A 21,545-nucleotide genomic window follows, 5' to 3' on the forward strand; every position below is an offset into this window, starting at 1 on the left:
GAGCCCTGGGGCACCCCATTACACATTTCCCTCCATGTAGATGCAGTTCCATTGAGGACCACACGCTGAGTACGCCCGGTCAGCTAGCTACGAATGTATCTGGTGGTGATGCTGTCTAACCCACATTTTTCTATCTTATCAAGTAGTAGGTTGTGATCTACTTTGTCAAATACCTTATTGAAGTCCAAGTAAATTATATCCACAGCATTCCTCTGGCCCACTGGTCCACTAGGTCTGTAATTTCCTGGATCCATTTTTTTCTTTTTTGAAGATGGGAACTACATCAGCTCCTTTCCAGTCCTCTGGTAGTTTCCCAGTGCTCCAGGATCTTTGAAAAATATAGTTCAGTGGTTCTGAGATCACATCTGCCAGTTCCTTGAGAACCTTGGGGGATGTAATCCATCTGGTCCTGGTGATTTGAACTCGTCTAGGTTGGACAAGTGCTCACCATTTTCTTGCCTATCTTAACTTGTGTTTCTATTCTGTTTTTTTATGGCACTATTTTTGATAGGTTGGTCTGTTTTTTCCCTTTGTGTAAAGACAGATGCGAAAAACGAGTTAAATAGTTCTGCTTTCTCCCTGTTGCTTGTCACCTTCTTGCCACTTTCACCCACTAATGGACCAATCATTTCCTTCACTTTTTTCTTGTTTTTTTACAAGTTGAAAGAAGCTTTTTTTGTTATTTTTGTCTTTGGTCGCAAGCCTCAGTTCATTTTGAGCCTTAGCTTTTCTCACTTCATCTTCGCAGGCTCAGGCTATTTGCTGATATTCTGACTTAGTTATGTGTCCTCTTTCCACTTTCTATACTTGTCCTTTTTATCTTTCAATTTATCAGAGAGTTCTTTATGCAGCCATGCTGGTTTCTTTTGAGAGTTGTTATTTTTCCTCTTTGTTGGTATTGTGAGAGACTGGGCTTTTATTATCTCACTTTTCAAAATTTCCCAAGCTTCTTGAGTTGTTTTCCCCTGGAGGATTCTCATCCATGGAATCCTTCCCAAACTCTTTTTAAGTTTATTGAAATTAGCTCTGTTGAAGTCCAAAACTCTAGTTTGACTGTGTTCTATTGCTTATGCTTCCATAATGTTGAATTCCAATTGCATGATCACTTCCTCCCAAGGTTCCTATGGATTCAGCACCTTCTATCATCTTATCTCTGTTGGTGAGAATTAGATCCAAAATGGCTAATCCCCTAGTTCCCTTCTCTATTTTTTGGGAGACAAAGTTGTCTGCTAGGTTTGTTAGGAATCTATTTGATCTTCCAGAGTTTGGTGCAGAGTTTGTCTCCAGTTGATGTCAGGGTAGATAAAGTCCCCCATTACTATTGTATTTTTATTATTACATTTCAGTTAAATATTGCTTTGCTAAATGAAAGGCAGAAAGAGGGGCAAATGGATCTACCCTTTGAATAATACTTGTTAAAACATTGTAGTTTAAGGATAAAAATGTATATAATCTAGCATAACACCATCAAATAAAAAATGTCCAAAATGTCCAAAGCAAAACTGTTAATCTGTTCTTACTTTCTGTCTCTGGCCCAAATCCTGATATTTCCACTTGGGAAATATTATGGATCTATCTGAATTCACAACAGTACGTGACCCTTCTGGCAACTGAAAATTAAAATCCTCTCAATTTTTGAAATATCTTATTTGTCATAATGTATTTTAGTGCCAGATACTTCTACTTTTCAAATATTCCTAACTAAAGAACTAAATTTTCAAAAAAGAAATTCTATTGTATAATGTTCTAAGGCACTTAGTTTAGGAATAGATATGTACAAGGAATGGACAAGGAATACATATCTATTGTTATTCCTGTGCATCAACAAAGAAAGCAAAAATGGTGTATTAAATGGTTCCGACTGATGATAAATTACCATAATCTATAATGCCAAAAGCAAACTATGTTATGGTTTAGTGTGTTGCATAATCCAATCTAGAATCTCATTCCCAACTAATAACTTCATATGTTCTTGGCCTAACCTCACTTTTGAACCCCTATTGTTGGCAATGACACTAGTAGAGTAAAATCTACAGGTACTGCTTAACTTTCCTTTACTAAAATCTGGTTCTTGAATCTGAATTCTATCTTTGGACTTTGATTTTGTTTGATATCTCACCTTCTTTCTTATTTTAACCATGTATGAAATCTGTTGTGTTTCTGCATTACTGTTGAATCAATGGTTGCTTCTTCAGCAGTTTAAATGGTCTATGTAACAGGTCAGAGTTAATAGTTAATTTTTGTCCCTTGACAGGAAAGTGGTTTTTGTCTATTGATATTAACTTTTAAAAGTAAGTTAAAATGAATATAATGTAAAAGAAGAACTTCATATGAAAAAATACTATTTGTTCAGAAGAAAAGGGAAATGAAACAAATTCTTTAGTACGTCTGTGATAGGCCATTTCTGGGTCAATGTCTTTAATGTTGTTTGGGACTAATTAAATAGTACATTATTTTGGAACTGATTTGCCTGTGTCTTCACTGCTATTTATTCCCTGCCTTCCCTTTGTTTTTAAACAAGGTGAGAACGTGTGGAGACACACTAGTAATAGGCAAAGAAAGCTATCTGAAAAAAAATTGAGAAATATATGCCTAGATAACCACTTCTGTTCTAAGAAAGTAGCAGCTAGTATTTTCCTAATCATTCATGAGACATCCAAACACCTGTTGTAAATTTAAGACTAGTCCTTTATAGTCAAAGCAATCTGTCTGGATTGAAGTGGGAAGGAGACTTCATATCCCTGGACCCTGGTTTAATGTTTCCATTTAGTCATTTAAAGGAATAGAGGTATGGTGGAAAGAAGGCAAATTGCCTGTCTGGAAAAATAGAGACGTGGCAAACTAATTGTTATAAAAATTAAACTAAGGTGTGGAAAGTTTGAGATGAGTTGGAAAGTGAGGGAGAGCATGGTTCACTGGACCTCAGCTAACAAGGCTGTCTTCTATGAAACAAGAACTTTGTATTTTAAATGAGCAAATTTGGTATAAGAAGGACATTTGTTCTAATCTGATTCAGCAATAGACAGGAAACAAATATATTGCAAAATTGAATTGTCTCAAATTGCAGCCCAAGATAAATTATTTGCTGAAAGGTTCACAACTAATACAACTTTCAACTTTATTGTCACCTAATTCTACTTACCAGTTTTGCATTGTTTGATGTTAGATCATAAGTATAAGAGTATGGATAAAGGAGCATCTGGGAGTAAGAATGAATGGTCAAGTAAGCCTTGATAGTTGAGCGGTTTCTTCGAATGAAGTCAGCCAAAGCTTTGGTCTCCTTTTCTGATTCAGGTTTACTACCACAATAGGTTTCACTACAGGGATTTCTTGAAGCACCAACAGCTGAATGAAGTAGGAAAAAAAATTAGACATGATAGGTTGGTCTAAAAGGCAGAAAAAGTGTACCTTTCTGGCTTCCTAATGATTTTATGTCTTTTAATTTTCAGTTTTAACTTACTTTTTAAGTAAGTATCATTGAACAGGCTAATAACAGGATGAAACATTTGCATAGCATTTTTAAATTTAAAATTTTCAAAACCTTTTATATATCTGTAAGTCTATCAATAACTGGATTCACACATTATGCTAAGTCATGGTTGTTTTAGCTATGAGTTGTTGCAATGCTATAATGGCTGGTTGTGAAGAGCATGCAAACAAATATTAATAGATGGAGGAAGGGTGACAGATAATGGTCTGCACAAGGACATGTCATGCTGTCAAAGCAGAAGGAAGATTCAGACTGAGAATAACACGATCTTTTTAGCCATCATACATTATGCTAGGTCTCAAGTAATAGTATGACTGGTTACTTTTAAAAGTAGCTTTGAAAGTAATATTTATTTTATCATGCTTTCCTGTTCACTACTTCATCACTAGCACCTCCACAATCTTCTTTCTCACGACCAAATGTGCTTTCTTTTATCTACTTCTCCAATCAATCTCATTGTTCAAAAACTATTTGGAAAAAACTGGAACTGATGTAGTGCAGTTAGCTAACTGTGCAATTAGTTTTTCAGAGATGACCAGATAGATGTAAGAAAATGGATGGAGGCTATTGTTATTACAAAATAATATCCCTGTGTGACAGGATACGTGAATTGTGAAGTGGGCTATATAAATTATGGGCTTACTTCCACTGAGACACCCAACTGTTTAGAGCACATTAAAAAGGGATTATATAGAAATATTAATATGTATTCATTTAACCCATAAATGTGAGGGGCTATTTTGATCTAATCAAAATCCTGCTCCTGCACGGAAAGAGTTTGATATATTCCCTAATTAGCATCCATATGCAATGAAAATGTGGACATTGAATGGAACACTACCCTGCATAATTCTGCATCTCCTTACACTGTCTGCCATAATTCACAATGTTTTTCACTTTGTCTGACAAGCAATTCTTAGAAATAGGCATCTACTGTAAAGAAAAAATGGCTCAGTGGTTTAAAATATTTTATGCATTGATTTCTTCCTATCTCCCATGTATACAACAGTAGGAGAAAGAATTATATTCTGCAAGTTTTATTGTTGTCTAATGTTACCTATCATCATTGCTCTGACCTTATAGCTAAAAAATGAGAGTATCTATCTCTATATCTATCTATATCTATATCATCTATGGCTTTAATTCTTAAATTAAATTCCAATTAAAACAATTTGAAATGTCAGGAAATGTGAGGAAATTGGAGTCTGCCAGAGTAGATCATGTGCATTTAATCAGCTTGGTGCTCTTTGATGTCAAGGTCAAATAAAAACATCAGTCTCAGGTTTTGGCCTCCTTCCTGTTTAATATTTCTATAAGTTGCAAGGTATGATGATGGCAACTACTCTGAAGAGTGTCAGTTAGTGAAACTGGCATACAGCATTGTGGAATATACTGCATATATTTTACCAGGCAGTATTTCATAAGGCTGTGGCAGTGCTTTGAGGAAGATGTATTTTAATTAATTGGAGTGCCTATGGTACAGTGATTCCTTGTATTCAACTGCTTTGAAACTCATCAAATTTAGTATTCAACTCATTTTGACATGAAAACTTTGTCCTGGTATTCATTGTTTGTTTGGTACTTGACACACAAGCTAGAACTTGTGACTCGCTACATTATTCGTTGTTTGGTACCCATCATTTTTGGTACTCATTGTGCCTCCTGGAACCAATTATTAATGGGTACCGCAGTAACATTGTACTACTTTTTGAATTTTTAAAGCAGCTATGTCTTTTTACAGGTTCAAGGCCACTTTGGAAACTGCTTCCAGCTCTCTCCACATGAGTGTAACTCCACAGTCATTTGACTTTGTGAAGCTTTACCCAGCAGTTGTTTTTATAATTCCAAAAGCAGAAATTAGTATCTGCTCCTGTGCATTTTGAAGGACCTCTCTTAAGGGATTTGCAAGACTTTACCCTAGGACATTATTTTTTGTGTTAATATATGCATGTGAATATTTTATTTTGCTCTGCCAACATCACTTCTAGTGTGAATATGCTTCATGTAAAAACTAACAAAAAGACTTTGCTCATTAGTTTCTAGAAATATGCTATTTATGTGGGAGGAATCAGGCTAATTCAAAGTATATCATATACAGCATTATACAGATTCATATTTTATTTTATTTGTATATATGTATATTGTTCTCTGAAAAGAGGAAGGTTTTTTTGCCTCTTGCTGACAGAGAGAAAAACCATGTAACTTATGTGGAATAGAGTTCAGTTCTAAACCACAGAGCACTTCTTTCTTAGAGATGTTTAAAATTCCTCTATAATATGTTTCATAGGATTGCATTAAGAATTTGGAACTCAGCTAGAGCTGATGTTTGTAAACTTTAAGAATTCATCATGATCCACATAGGATTGGAGCATAGATTTTCCTTCTTAGGGTACAGGATACTTACTGCACCATGCAGCATCAAAATTTCTGTTGGGATCAGTACCAATGCATGTACTACCAGCATTTACAGAACGAGTCTTCCTCCACATGCGACTCTGAAATGGAATAGATTTGTGAATGTACATTTTGAAAAATAAGTGATACAATAATTATGACCTACTAATTGTGTATTACTTACCTGTATCCAAGAATAGACGTAACCGTCAATATTCAAGACAGGCAAGACATAGAAGTCTAACTTATTCAGAAGCTGAGTCATAATGGTTTCTTTTCCATAGGTTCGAACAGCCTACATACAAACCACAGAGATAGGTGATAAGGATAATCTAAATGACTGGCCTGATGTCACTTTCATTTGCATGATTACAAATAATATTACATGTTTTTGGCACAGGAAAAGGGATATGAAAAAATATTGAGAGAAGTAAGAACAGCAGCATGAATCAAGAGCACTAAAATTTCAGCTGCTTGTCAATTATTGTCAGTTTGGTAATACTGATGATACCAATTGCTAAATGAATATAGACATTGGAGAAAATTCATAAAGAGTCATAAAATTTATATTGTTTAGAAATTAGGATGTCACTGAAAGACTATAAAGAGATCCTTTTAGTACCTATCTATCTGCAATATTAATTGATGGATTAAGTTTCTGAACAGATATATGAAAAAAATAACGTTATAATGATATCTGTGATTATTTTAGAAATTAATTGTATAGCTTTCCCCATTATTCAAAATATATGACAGTAAATATGTTAAATGTTTAATAGATGACAATAATGGAGTCTCTGATTAGATTTGATAACTGTAATATTGTAAATAAGGGAAATTTTTGCTTTCTGTTGCATTACTGGAAGAGATAAGGAAAGATGAATCTGAATAGCAAATACATTAATGTGATTTTTACTTTTCAAACTGCTTCTCCACATTTTAAAGGACACAAAAAGAATTTGTATCCTGCCACTATGGCAAATCTGTCAATGCTCTAGATCCTGTTTATGTTCTGTACTTCATTGGGTTAAAAGAGGGTAGCTTTAGCAGCTCATGCAAAGAGTTAAAACAGTGGAAAAAGGAAGTTAGAATTAACTTTTTCAGAGCCCAACAGAATGCTCCTGATCAGCTGATATCTGTGAAATGGCACAAATGATCCTGGGAGTAGATGAGATTCTAGTACAATCTTTAGGATTGCCAGAGCACAGAAAAGGACAGGTTTGGGTAAGAATTAGGATTTCCTAATACTATTTGCAAGGCATTGACCCTAAATATTACAAATTTGGGCATAAAAAGAGAGAATGTGGTGTAGTGGTAAAGATGGACTAGGATTGGGAAAACCCATGTGTTGGTCCTTTAGCTGTTGAAGTTCCACTCAACTCTCTTAACCCAACCTTATTATAGGGGAGTTGTGGGGAAAAATTGGAAGAGAAGATGCTATGTATCCCACCTTGAGCTTTTAAAAGAAAGGCAGGAATAACAACAATAACAACTGAAACTTTTTCTGTGCCTTCATAAAAGACTATAGTCAACTTTGGCATTGATTCAAATCCAGAAAGATGAAGGCTATATATTTCTCTAGACAGATGTTGCCTCAAAGGGCTGCAGATATGAGGAAAAGGAGAAATTTATTCCATAATTCTCTCATGTTGCTAGGCTTATGTGTACCAGATTTTGTAAGTCCATGTCTTCCGAAATAAATATCCCTAAAAGTGAACTCAAGTAATGAGTATCACCAGAACTGAAAGACAAAATTTTCAGCATGCTTAGGCAGTGCTAAGATTCTTAAAAAACCCAACAACCTAAGAAACCAATAAACTAAATAGTGACATTAAAAACCAGCTATGACATCAAGAATAGAAGAAGCTGCTACTTAACTGTTTTAACACACACTGGAGAATGTGCAGCTTCTTTAAACTTATCTTAGAAGTGTACATTAATTATTAGATACATTTTATATGGCACAGTCCGCTCATTATATTTTAATTATAATCTACTGATATCTTTTTACAAGACCTCCCCAATTTGTTATTCTAACCCTAATACTTTGTTTAATTGCAACGGATTTTCTCTTAATAGTGAATAGAATAAATTTTGCAAAGGGGTAATCAGGATTTTTTTTCTGCAATAGCAAACTCCAGTGTCATGTTCACAGTGTAATTATGCTTCAAAATGCAAACTGGAAATCAAATGAAAAATCAAAGTAGAGTGTTATTTTATAGGAAAGACAGAAACTTTGGAATAACAATGAGAATATGTTGTGGAACTGTAAATAATTTTTCTTTAATTTTACAATCCCACCCAATTCCATTTTCAGTTGAGTCAATAATTTCTGCCACTGATATTTTGTCACCAACCTCTCGTACAAACCACTGGCAAAAAGCAGGTGAGATCCATTCTCTGGCATGGAAGCCACAGTCTATAAAAATAGCTTTTTTATTTACACCAGGCTTTCCAACCTATACAAGAAAATGAACGAAAGAAAAAATTGGATACAAATTGTTAATGGTCTTCAAAGAGCATAGTTCAAATAATATTACATAGTGCAAATACTCAGAATAACAGAGTTGGAAGGGACCTTTGAGGTCTTCTAGTCCAATCTCCTGTTCAGGCAGGAAATCCCATACCATTTTAGACAAATAGTTGCCCAATCTCTTCTTAAACATTTCTAATAGATTTAAAACAACTTTGAAAAGTTTAAAAGAAAACATTTATTTGTTTAGTAAGAAATGAATATGTTGCCTGTCCCCTCAGTAGTTCTTAACAGTTTAAAAAACACAGTAAAATATCCATGAAATCAGTATTAAAAGAATAACAGATATAAAACATAAATGACAACTAAAACCAGAGTTGCTTTCCATTATTACTTGAGTTCATATGGAAAGAGGTCTCATCCTTTTCCTTGTGTGTGTGTGTTTGGATGGAACCTATGTCTTAGTATTTTTCATCATCCCTACAAACCACCATATTTTTTCCTTGAAGATTATGGTGTATCTTTAGAATCTGGCTACCTGCAGTATATTGTTTTTATATAATTCTGCCTCTTACATAAATAGTAAGGTATAAAATATCCAGATGCAAAGGAAGACAAGTCTTCCTTATCTTTAAATGTAGTTCACAAGAGGGATGTTTATTGTGCAGAAGTATGACAAGCTCCATCTGGTGAATTTCCCAACCATTAAAGGAACAAGGAATTGATTTCTTTCCCAGCTAATCTTTCTAGTCATGCAGTTTCTGTCCAAGTTGGATTTTAAAAAAAAATCATGTTACAAAACTCAGAAGTCAGTTCATATACAAAAGCCTCATGATCATATTTATGTACTTAGACTGGACCACAATGTTAATTTTTAGCAAATTAAACCTCAGATCACAGAACAATGGAAAGCAAAAGTGCAATATTAGCTCATTGGCTGGGGAAAAGCACATAAAAAGCAAGAGCTTTGAAATCTGGTCAGCATTTTTTATACAAGTAAAGAACAGTGGTACCTTGCTACTCATCATTAATTTGTTTCAGGAAGTGCGATGAGTATCAAAAACGTAAGTACCAAACAAATTTTTCCCATAAAGAATAATGTAGTGAGTCAGAAGGCATTTGACACTGACAAGTTCTAGCTTGTGTGTTGACTACCAAACAAGCAATGAATACTGGGACAAAAATTTTAGGTCAAAATGCAATGAGTACCAAATTTAATGAGTTTCAGAGCAGTTGATTACCAAGTTACTACTGTTTTAGGCTTCTGTTTATATTAACAAAGTTTTTCTTAACATATATTTGGCTACACTAGTGTTTTTCTGGGTAGAAACATTGATTATGAAGATCTCTCTCTCTCTCTCTCTCTTTTCAATATTTTCTTTTTTGTAATTTTTAATGATTTAATTGAAATATTGCAAAATAATAATAAAATACAAATTCACTGTTATTGTTTGTTGTAATGTATTAAGGACAATTCGGGAGTGTGAGATGGATTAAAAAGCCTCCCAGAGTTACCTTGAGTAAGATGGGTGGCCTATACAAACAAACAAACAAATGTTAAATAAATACAGGTTTGACTTGAAACAGATAGCAGCAACTAAAATCTCAACCTTGGGTTTCTGTTCAGGTCTTCAGATAGCAGAGGAATATCACCAATCCAAACACTTATTGAATAGCACACAGCAGACACGGATGTAGCCAGGACCCCAAACTTTATTGTCAGTGAACCCAATAGGTACTCTGCCCCGTTATGGCATAATTAATTAAACTCAAAGTACCTAAACATAGAAGTGACTTTAGATTGGCATGATGGCATGCTCTCCTTTCAGCTCTGCCTAGAAAGCCAATGCTGGACACACAGAAGCAAATAGGGCATATCCTTCTCCAGTGTCTATAGTATAGAAACATTCATGTCAACCTCATCTCACCATAACTTTATAAATACCCGGGATGGACAGGATGGACAATATTGCCAGATTCTGTGCAACCGCACTAAAAATTTGTCGGAAGAGTTTTTCTATAAACTACTGTAGATTTAATAAGCATCCAGTTCACCATGGTAGAGTGTTTTGTAACTTCCATATACTAGCCTTTATGTTTTCCTACATCAAAGTAGTGGTCCTACCCCTTCTTTTACTATCCATCTATCCATCTATCTGTCTGTCTGTCTGTCTGTCATCTATCATCTAATTTTTAATTATATATATTTTGTATCTTCTAGCTTTTCATAATTTTTAAAGAGTTTTATTTCTATATATCTATATGCTTTTTTTCAATGACTATACATCAGACTTTATGGATTACTGCCTTGTCGTGGCGAAGGGGCTTGTGTAACTCAATGAAGCTATAAGCTATGCCGTGCAGGGCCACCCAAGACGGACAGGTCATAGCAGAGAGTTCTGACAAAATGTGATCCACTGGAGAAGGAAATGGCAAACCACTCCAGTATCTTTGCCATGAAAACCCCATGGACAGTACTAAACGGCAAAAAGATATGACGCTGGAAGATGAGCCCCTCAGGTCGGAAGGTGTCCAATATGCTACTGGGGAAGAGAAGAGGGCTAGTACTAGTAGCACCAGAAAGAATGAAGCGACTGGGCCAAAGCCGAAAGGACGCTCAGCTGTGGATATATCTGGTGGTGAAAGGAAAGTCCGATGCTGTAAAGATTTTTTCTCCATATGAACCTGGAATGTAAGATCCATGAATCAAGGCAAGCTAGACGTAGTCAAAAAAGAGATGACAAGACTGAACATCGACATCTTAGGAATCAGCGAACTAAAATGGACAGGAATGGGTGAATTTAACTCAGATTACCATCAGGTATACTACTGTGGGCAAGAATCCCTCAGAAGAAATGGAACAGCCTTCATAGTCAATAAAAGAATAGGAAAAGCAATACTGGGATACAATCCCCCAAATGACAGAATGATCTCAATTCGAATCCATGGCAAACCATTCAATATCACAATAATCCAAATCTATGCCCCAACCACTGGTGCTGAAGAGGATGAAATTGACCAGTTCTATGAAGCCCTACAGCACCTTATAGAATTAACACCAAAAAATGATGTCCTTATCATCATGGGGGATTGGAATGCTAAGTTAGGAAGCCAAAAGATAACCGGAATAACAGGCAAGTTTGGCCTTGGAGTACAAAATGAAGCAGGGCACAGGCTGATATAATTTTGTCAAGAGAATACGATGGTCATAACAAACACTCTTTTCCAACAACCCAAGAGACGGCTCTACACATGGACATCACCAGACGGTCAACATAGAAATCAGATTTACTATGTGCTCTGCAGCCAAAGATGGAGAAGCTCTATACAGTCAGTAAAAACAAGACCAGGAGCTGACTGTGGCTCAGATCATGAGCTTCTGGTTGCAAAATTTAGGCTTAAATTGAAAAAAGTAGGGAAAAGCACTAGGCCACTCAGGTATGAACTAAATCATATTCCTGGTGAATATACAGTAGAGGTGACAAATAGATTTAAGGAATTAGATCTGATAGACAGAGTGCCTGAAGAACTAGGGATGGAAGTTCGCAACATTGTACAAGAGGTAGCAACTAAAACCATCCCAAAGAAAAAGAAATGCAAGAAAGCAAAATGGCTGTCTGAGGAAGCTTTGCAAATAGCTGAGGAAAGAAGGGAAGCGAAAGGCAAAGAAGAAAGAGAAAGATACACCCAACTGAATGCAGAATTCCAGAGAGTAGCTAGAAGAGATAAGAATGCCTTCTTAAATGAACAGTGCAAAGAAATAGAAGAAAACAACAAAATAGGGAGGACCAGAGATCTCTTCAAGAAAATTGGAGATATGAAGGGAAAGTTTCATGCAAAGATGGGCATGATAAAGGACCAAAATGGCAGAGACCTAACAGAGGCAGAAGAGATTAAGAAGAGATGGCAAAACTACACAGAAGAACTATACAAGAATGAGCTTAACATCCCAGATAACCACAATGAGATGGTCATTGACCTCGAACCATACATCCTAGAATGTGAAGTGAAATGGGCCTTAGAAAATCTGAGCAACAACAAAGCTAGTGGAGGTGACCGTATTCCAGCTGAGCTATTCAAAATCTTAAAAGACGATGCAGTAAAAGTGCTACACTCAATTTGCCAGCAAATTTGGAAAACTCAACAGTGGCCACAGGATTGGAAAAGGTCAGTTTATATTCCAATTCCAAAGAAAGGCAATGCAAAGAATGTTCAAACTATCGCACCACTGCACTCATTTCACATGCTAGTAAAGTTATGCTTAAAATCCTACAAGCTAGACTCCAGCAGTATGTGGATCGATAACTACCAGAAGTACAGGCAGGATTTCGAAGAGGCAGAGGAACTAGAGATCAAATTGCCAACATACGCTGGATCATGGAGAAAGCTAGTGAGTTCCAGAAAAACATCTACTTCTGCTTCATTGACTATGCTAAAGCCTTTGATTGTGTGGATCACAACAAATTGTGGCAAGTTCTTAAAGAGATGGGAATACCAGACCATCTTACTTGTCTCTTGAGAAACCTATATGCGGGTCAAGAAGCAACAGTGAGACTGGACACGGAACCACTGATTGGTTCAAAATTGGAAAAGGAGTCCGGCAAGGCTGTATACTGTCGCCCTGCCTATTTAACTTATATGCAGAGCACATCATGAGAAAGGCAGGGCTAGATGAATCAAAAGTTGGAATTAAGATTGCCGGTAGAAATATCAACAACCTAAGATATGCAGATGATACCACTCTAATGGCAGAAAGTGAAGAGGAACTAAAGAGCCTCTTGATGCGGGTGAAGAAGGAGAGTGCAAAAGTTGGCTTGAAACTCCACATTAAGAAAACCAAAATCATGGCATCCGGCCCTCTCAATTCCTGGCAAATAGATGGGGAAAAAATGGAGGTAGTGACAGATTTTATTTTTCTGGGCTCCAAGATCACCTCAGGTGGGGACTGCAGCCAAGAAATTAAAAGACGCTTGCTCCTGGGGAGGAAAGCTATGGCAAATCTAGACAGCATACTAAAAAGCAGAGACATCACCCTGCCAACAAAAGTGCGTATAATCCAGGCCATGGTTTTCCCAGTTGCAATGTATGGCTGTGAAAGTTGGACCATAAGAAAGGCTGAGCAGAAAAGAATTGAGGCCTTTGAACTATGGTGCTGGAGAAAACTCCTGCGAGTCCCTTGGACTGCAAGGCATTCAAACCAGTCAGTCTTGAAGAGATCAACCCCGACTGCTCTTTAGAAGGCCAGATCCTGAAGTTGAAACTCAAATACTTTGGCCACCTAATGAGAAGGAAGGACTCACTGGAGAAGGGCCTAATGCTGGGAAAGATTGAGGGCAATAGAAGAATGGGACGACAGAGAATGAGATGGCTGGATGGAGTCACTGAAGCAGTAGGTGTGAACTTAAATGAACTCCAGAAGATGGTAGAGGACAGGAAGACCTGGAGGAACATTGTCCATGGGGTCGCAATGGGTCGGACACGACTTCGCAATTAACAACAACAACAACAACATCAGACTCCTTATGCTGATCTATGACTGTAATAAAGATTTAGTCTGATTTGAACAGATTTGGAGTGCTTATTTTTTCATGTTGGAAAACCTTAATTATTTTAAAAATGTCAGCGCTAGCAATGGAATAATTGTCATCCCCACCTTGTTATGCTACAACGTAATTTCATGGCCATATTGAAGATGGAGAGATATAGTAGCCACTAGCTGGAAAATGTTAAGAGCAATTCTGCTTATGCTGTTTTCAAGACAGTTCTTAAAGAAACTTGAAAAGTTTAAAACAAAACACTTACAGTATTTGTTTATCAAGAAATGTATATGTTGCCTGTCCACTTAATAGCTCTGGACAGTTTACAAAGACACAGTAAAAATATCCATGAAAACAGTGTTAAAAATAATAACAGATATAAAACACAAACTACAACTAAACCAGAGTCGCTTCTGTAAGATAGATGGCCCTATAAATGGGATTAATAAATAAAATAAAAATAAATAAAATGGGAATATTCTAAAGCTTCGATAAATGTGCTTTAAGCCTTCCTCTAAGTAGTAGCAAGGATGTCAATGATCACAAGAGCATAGGGTTTGCAATGATGCCCACACTATGACATATGATTGCATTCCTAGGCTTGTCCCATAATCGCTCAAGTGCTTTTGCCTTATGTATCATTGGCTGTAGCAGCATAGTATGCAAGGAGATTCTGAGATGGGGAATGAGGTGTTTAGAAGAAGCCCCTGTACTAAGGAGATGACTCAAACAGGCCACTGGAATCCAATTAATTATTTGGAATCTGATTAGCTTCATTAAGCTCTGTGGGTGGACCAATATGATCTGATCCTTGCTCCTGGAGAAGGCAATGTGCTACAACTATCTAAAGCAGGGGTTCTCAACATTGGCAACTTTAAGACTTGTGGACTTCAACTCCCAGAATTCCTCAGCCAGCAAAGGTTGAGAACCCCTGATCTAAAGTTCAATATGAAGCAAATTTGTCCTTATCATAGCTACCACTTCTGGGACTTATCTTTTACTGTCAAAAATACATTTGAAATATTTCATTTTAGCTCTGAAAATGAATGCCATATTTCCCATAATTGATTGCCATTTAATGGGGCAGTGAATTTTGGGAAGAGACATCTGCAATAAATTGGATAAAGGTGATAATTCTGATAGCAGCTAGTTCCTTAAGCTCCAATCTCCTTTTCCATATGTGAATATGCAGCCTCTTGTGTACTGTTACTTATACTAGCCTTCTTCTCCTTAGCACCTTCCAGATGTTGCACTGCACTTTTCATCATCCTCAGCTGGCATATTTTAGTGATGAGGCAGTTGGCTGCTCAATATATCTGGAAGTGTGTTAGTGCAGAGCTCCAGCTTACATGGAGGTGTTTACATGTATATAAAGGCAATCATGTCACATCTGAACAGCCAAGTAGCTTGTCAGGGGAGTCTCCCGAGTTATTTGAAGCAGGAAGTGGCAGTTTGTTGCTATTTGCATGTTGAGTTGTGTGTGCAAAAATATCACCTCAACAGGGCTAGGTGTTGCTTTGATATGGTTTTTAATGAAAGCTGTTAAAGAGGAAACTCTGCAAACCAAAGGCAAATTTCTGCAAATCCTGGTACTGCAAATCCTGGTACTTTTAGTTTTGCAGAGCAGTTGGGTCACAGCTGCACAGAAACTAAACCAAAATGAAAAGAGGAAATGGAGCTGTAGTGCTTGGTTTATTGCACCCTTAGGAAAAGTTCTTGAAAGTCAACCCTGTGGTTCTACAATAATGATGTAGGGCCTATTCTCATGACCTTTTAAAGCAAATGTCAGTAAGAAGAAAAGTATATCCCATGCTGATCTTATCAGTTCCTCACTTCCCTGAATAGAGGAAAGTTCTAGCCAATCTGACCAAAGTTTGGCTTCCTTTTGCAGGGAGAAGCACTGGAGTCTTGTAGTGTTCTACAACATTTCTCCATAAATGTACAAGTAGAACAGAATTGGAGACAAAGAGCATAGGCAGTCTTAGCATACAACAAGCTTACTATGCCACATATTATCCATTGAAAGAGATACCTGCATTCCCAAGACATATTTCAAAGTGCAGGTTACAGCTGACCTTTCTCTCTACTACTCAGTGTGCACCCGCTTCATTCTGCACTTTAATTCAATGAGTATAAGTAAGTCTCACTTCTTAGTGGTGGTGGCAGGGGTAGAAAAAAATGGGTGAATTACCTTTTAAGGACTCTTCTAATAAGTAAGTCTCAACATAGAGAAGTGTTCCCTGGCTCAGGAATTCTAGGAACTGAAGTCCACAGATCTTCATATTGCCGAGGTTGAGAGTACACACTCTAGACTTTTTGACTGGTTGCAGGAAGACTTTTAAGGGGTGTGTGTGTCAAGGCCAATTTTTCATATTTTTGAAAGAAAATGTTTAAGGCTGGAAAAGGCTTTGCATACCATTTTCTCCTGTGACTTTAGTGTGCTTGCATTCAAAATTAGCCATTTTGAGGTCAGTTTTGAATGATGCAGCCTTGAGCTTTGGCATCTCTAGACAAGATGTTGGCTTACTACTAGTTTCTCACCCTTGCCATAAAGAGACCTTGTTTGAACTCCAAGACCATTAATGTGCTAGTTTTCTAACAAAGAGATCTACTGCCATGGATTAACTAATATTTATATCTCCTAGCCCAAGGGTGACAAACTGCCAGTCCACGTGCCAGACATGACACGAGGAAACCGCATCTACCCCATTGCTGGCAATGGGGGAAAAAGCTCTGATACGTCACACAATGTCACGTGATGTCGTGAGTTTGACATATCTGTCCTAGCCCTTTGACAAAGCATGGAGCTGGTAGAATAAAGGCAGAATCTGATCTGAATATGGCATGTACTAAGGCAAAAAGCTCAGCTTGGACTGAAGAGGTAGGAAATTAACATAATATTGCCATAACTGAAATCACCACATAAGCTGGTTCCTAGATAAGAAATGGTCACATTGGAATTTTAGTATAGTAGCTTTTTCTCCCCTAACATTGATGCAAATTTTAAATCTTCTCAGTCACCTGCCTGAACAGAGGGTTGGACTTGATGACCTCCAAGGTCCCTTCCAACATCATCATCATCATCATCATCATCATCATCATTATTATTATTTATTATTATTATTATTATTATCATCATTATTATTATTATTAATATTATTATTATTATTATTACATCTTTTATGATGTATTTACAGGAAGTTCTATTATGGGGAAACATTCTATGTATTTCAATTTCTGGATGACTAACACAAGGTGTACATCAGAATTTGATGAAACTCAAGTCGAGATGAAAGAGAATTACTTCATTTGAAATCATAGTGATACAATCAGGCAAACAGAGCCATCTCAATCTTAACATTTCAGAAATGGGAACGGCTTCTTTTATTATTGTCACTATCTCCATTTTTGCTCATTCTAAGAAGTGACTTCTATACTAGTTAATTAATTAGTTATTGGACAGATGTCATTATGGGATCCCACTCCCTCCCTTTTAACATTTAATGTACTATTGCGAAGCAGATCAAAATTACTACATGGGGGCTGAGAGAAGAATTGGATTTTCCTTCAAATGTGATGAAATAACAAGGTTTTGGGTTTTTTGTGTTAAGTGGGAAATCTGATTAATTGTTTGTATCTCATTGTCAAAAACAAAAAAGAGGGAAGGGGGTCCTTTCTGAAGTTTATAGACCACTTTATAGCAAATATGTTTACAAATAACAGATGGAGTACACAATTAAACAAAAGTAAATTGCATTTACCTTGCTTACAGGAACACGGCTGAATTTTTATGTGCTATCTGTCAAAAGATTTTATTGCAGAATGTGCTATTTAGGAAGATTTTACTATCAATCCCAATGGATGAAAGGAATTTATAAAATCTAAATACAAACACATATCCAGAATTAACAAAAGCTTAAGAAAGGTTGCTATATGCTAGTCGCCAAGAGGAAACCTGATACTTTAGTAACAGATTTTTGAAAATTGAATACCTTCAGGAGATGCATTGGACGTCCCTCAAAGGTTGTTCCTATTTGTGATCGGGAAACAAGACTTGGATTTTCATTGGCAATATCAGCTGTCCAAGCATCTATCTGTCAATTAAAAAATAGATCAATGCATTTAACAACAGAAAGAAATTATGTAAAGCATGACTTAGACTAATGGGTCATGCAGATTCCTACCGCCTAGATAAGAGATGGAAAACAGTTTTCTTCTTTTCCTGAAGAATTCAGACCAATGTATTAAAAGTGGTTAGTGCCCAGAGACTGAGTTATATATTTATCTTCGTTTGGTGCATAGCTAAAAGAGGAAAAAGAACTAGACATCACCCTTTACCATCTTCCCTTTTACTAGGGGAAATAACTTGGGGACAAGTAGGACAGTGTAAATTAGAAGTGGACAGACTAAGGCTGTTGTTGTCTCCACAGCCTTGATAATTTCCAGAAGCAGCAATCAAATTCATCACTTTAATGAGGTGGAACCAGGAAATTATTAAATACATGACCAGAGACAGTCAGGTTAACAAGACTTAGTTTTGATTCAATAGAAAAAACAACTAAATTAAATAGAGGTTTTTTTTTTCCTAGACCCATATTTTATTCAAAGGCCAAATGCAGCCATTCACCTGAAGAAGAAATGAGCACTCCTAATATAGATGGTGCCAGTAACTTGGAAGAGAATAGTGTGCATCATGAAAATATTTGCTTTTCCTGTCCTGTTGTGTATTAACTGGTTGGAGATTCCTAGGTCTGACAGAAGGAGAGTGGCCTTTCTTGCCTAGGAGCATGTTAACTAAAGAGTCTAGAGTTGACCCTGGAAAAGTATGTGTGCTACTTCCTAAACTGCATATTCTTTATGCCTGAGAAATGATCTTGAGGAGCAGAGTAGTATTTTAAAGCAAAACTGCCAAATGTAATGAGAAAGAGAATTTTCACATGTGAATGTTTTTTACCTTTTCCCATCTATTATATTTTTCATAATTGTATCCAGCGGCCCGAGCGTGATTGTCCAGTTGCCTATCAAGGACAGCCTGAAGATTATCAATTAAAATTCTGAAACAATAATACAGATTGGACAAAATGGGTTATTTTAATTTCTTTTGTGCTCCCTCAGATTTCTTAGGGTCTGATCTTCCTACCCATGTTAATCAGTGAGTTTATGTAAGTCAGGCTTAGTTTGTTGGGTTTGAATTTCCCATTCTAGTTTATGAAGTGGATTGATTTGATCTGAAAATCCAATTTTGTTTTGACAGAAAGACTCCCAGCCAAGCATTCTCCAGATATGAAGAGGAACCAATATTCTTAGGAACTCCTAACTCTAATGATAGCATATGTTGGTAGTTGTAATTTCAATATATCTGGAGGGCATCAGAATGGGAAAGGCTGGGAAAAGTGCAAGATCATATCCTTGTCCACTGTAATTTGCATTTGGAGAGTATGAGACACACGATTTGCAATACATCTCAACCTTCATAATACTGTAATTAACAATTGATCTAGTTACACTGACATGATGTCAGAGTATCACAGATGCATATCAAAGGCTGCTATCTTGAATTGTTGCAGCAAGGACACTTCTCTGAAGTTTGTCAGGGACAATCTTTCAAAAAGCTCTGTGGTGCAGGCTGAATTGTGTACATTCATCACTGAAGGAGGTAGCATCTCCACACATGGTGAAATAATTCTTCCCTTTGACAGTGTGACAATCCTACACCGTCAAGGTCTATAGTGCTACAACATTACCAACTGAGAGCAAAACAATAACTCCTCAATGCACAACTAATGGACGGTTCCCACCTTCCGCAGTGTACTTTCCATTTTCTATCTTCTATAATTGATATTTGCAGTGTTGAAAAAAAATGTAAATTATGTGCTAAATAAAGTTCATTTTGTGTCAAACTTCATTTTGTGGCTCTGTTTCTGACTTTATTTTGTTGCTCTGTTTCTTCACCCCTTACGATCTGATATTGTCTGAGGCGAAAGTCTTACTGTCTATTTCCCCCCCCCCCAATCCTACCTTTTTGATTGCATCCTGGAACTAATTACTACTCTTGTTTCCGGTTGACTGTTTTGTGGTAAATCTCAGGCATACCGATTTATCAATTTAAAAAGATCTAACCATGCAGAGACTCAAATTATCTACAAGGTCTTAACTGCACCACCAGTAGACAAGGTCCTTCCAATATATGACATTACTTACAATAAGCGTAGACCTACAAATGTATATGAAAAAAATCATACATAAGGCAATGTTACATATAATGTATGATAGTAGAACTATGTGGTAAAATAGATTTATTTTAGGAGAATGTTAAAAAATCCCAATAGTTTGAAACTGAGGTAAAAATAAGACAAATGAAATTTAAGATTAATGGGAAAAACTAGAACTAGAGAGGCACAAAAATTGATAGATGCATTCAACTCTAATCAATAGTTTTGTTTTATTCCTAGTACAATCTACATGGAGATTTATATACCATTGGACCACCTATATCAGTGATGGTGAACCTTTTAGAGACCGAGTGCCCAAAAATCCCTCTCCACCCCCCTGCCCTGCTCCTGCTCTGCCCCCATTCCCCACCCCGCCTGCCCACAGGACCACTCACCATCTCCAGGGCCCGGTGCAGATCACCCAGGCAGCCCAGCAGTGCTATGGTGGCCATACCCTCTGCCCACGCCCTGCAGCAACAACTGCATGATGGGGTGTGAGGGCAGAGTCTTGTCTATGCTGCCTGGCTGCCATGTCCTTGGCTGCGCTGCTCCATGTTCAGGGGGCGACTCTCCTTCAGGGGGGCTACTGGAGAGGAGGGGGTCACAGGGGGAGGAAGGCTGGGGAAACGGCACGTGTGCCCACAGAGAGGGCTCCGAGTGCTGCCTCTGGCACCTGTGCCATAGGTTCGTCATCACTGGCCTATATGTTATGTAATAAATAAATACTGCAAAAAACATACTCATAATTCAGTCCATGTTGCTGTAGAATGCTCTCAACTTCAGAACATCTGTCTGCTTCAATTCGGAAATCAACAGTCATTTCTGCTTTCACTAGTTCAACAGAATCTGGTCGCCAAAAGTCAACCTGAACAGAGAAAACCATGGCAAAAAGGATGCAGGATTTCAGGCTGGCTCAAACATTTCCATCAGTGCCTTTATTATAGTGTCCCTTGGGGTTATGGGGTGAAATGGAATAAATATAGTTGCTAATTTTTTTTATTAAATATATGTATATTTCCTTTAGAAGCTTAACCACAGTACATTAGGGATGTATATACTTTGGAAATGATGAAGACATAGTTAGGAGTTTTTGCAAGCAAATCACCTTTTTATTTAAATAACCCAAATTTTATTTAGACTCATGGAAAAGCCTGAAAAGTAATATTTGGCTACATCATTGAATAGTAAATAAGTCCTGCATTCAGTACATATTGGCTCCACACGAGTTGATTTTTGTGAAATGGCACAAGAGATTACATTCACAGGTGATCCTGGCAGTGGATGAGATGGTGATAGGTATTTAGAAATGGCCACAGCACAGAAAAGGGCAAGGTTAGGAAGAGTAAGGATTTTCTAACACTATTTGCATCACGCTGACCCTAACTGGATCACTGCAAACTTTTAAACTTTTGCAGTGCCCGGAAAGATCACAGAATCAT

At 37.0% G+C, this 21,545-nt stretch overlaps 1 protein-coding gene across 2 annotated transcripts in view; it reads right to left on the reverse strand.

Moving 5' to 3' along the window:
• LOC120313105 (carboxypeptidase B-like) overlaps window positions 1–21,545 on the reverse strand; it is a 35,940-nt gene that overhangs the window by 5,393 nt on the left and 9,002 nt on the right. For both annotated transcript variants that reach the window (XM_039354641.1, XM_039354642.1), the window contains exons 3-9: window positions 20,847–20,971; window positions 18,849–18,948; window positions 17,887–17,988; window positions 8,242–8,343; window positions 6,069–6,179; window positions 5,895–5,985; window positions 3,143–3,345 (exon numbers count right to left, since the gene is read on the reverse strand). In XM_039354641.1, coding sequence (XP_039210575.1) covers window positions 3,143–3,345; window positions 5,895–5,985; window positions 6,069–6,179; window positions 8,242–8,343; window positions 17,887–17,988; window positions 18,849–18,948; window positions 20,847–20,971 — 834 coding nt within the window. The remainder of the gene's footprint in view (window positions 1–3,142; window positions 3,346–5,894; window positions 5,986–6,068; window positions 6,180–8,241; window positions 8,344–17,886; window positions 17,989–18,848; window positions 18,949–20,846; window positions 20,972–21,545) is intronic.

This window comes from Crotalus tigris, unplaced genomic scaffold (genome assembly GCF_016545835.1).
Source record: "Crotalus tigris isolate CLP2741 ecotype Arizona unplaced genomic scaffold, ASM1654583v1 scf7180000018573.505203, whole genome shotgun sequence".
NCBI classification, from domain to species: Eukaryota; Metazoa; Chordata; class Lepidosauria; order Squamata; family Viperidae; genus Crotalus; species Crotalus tigris.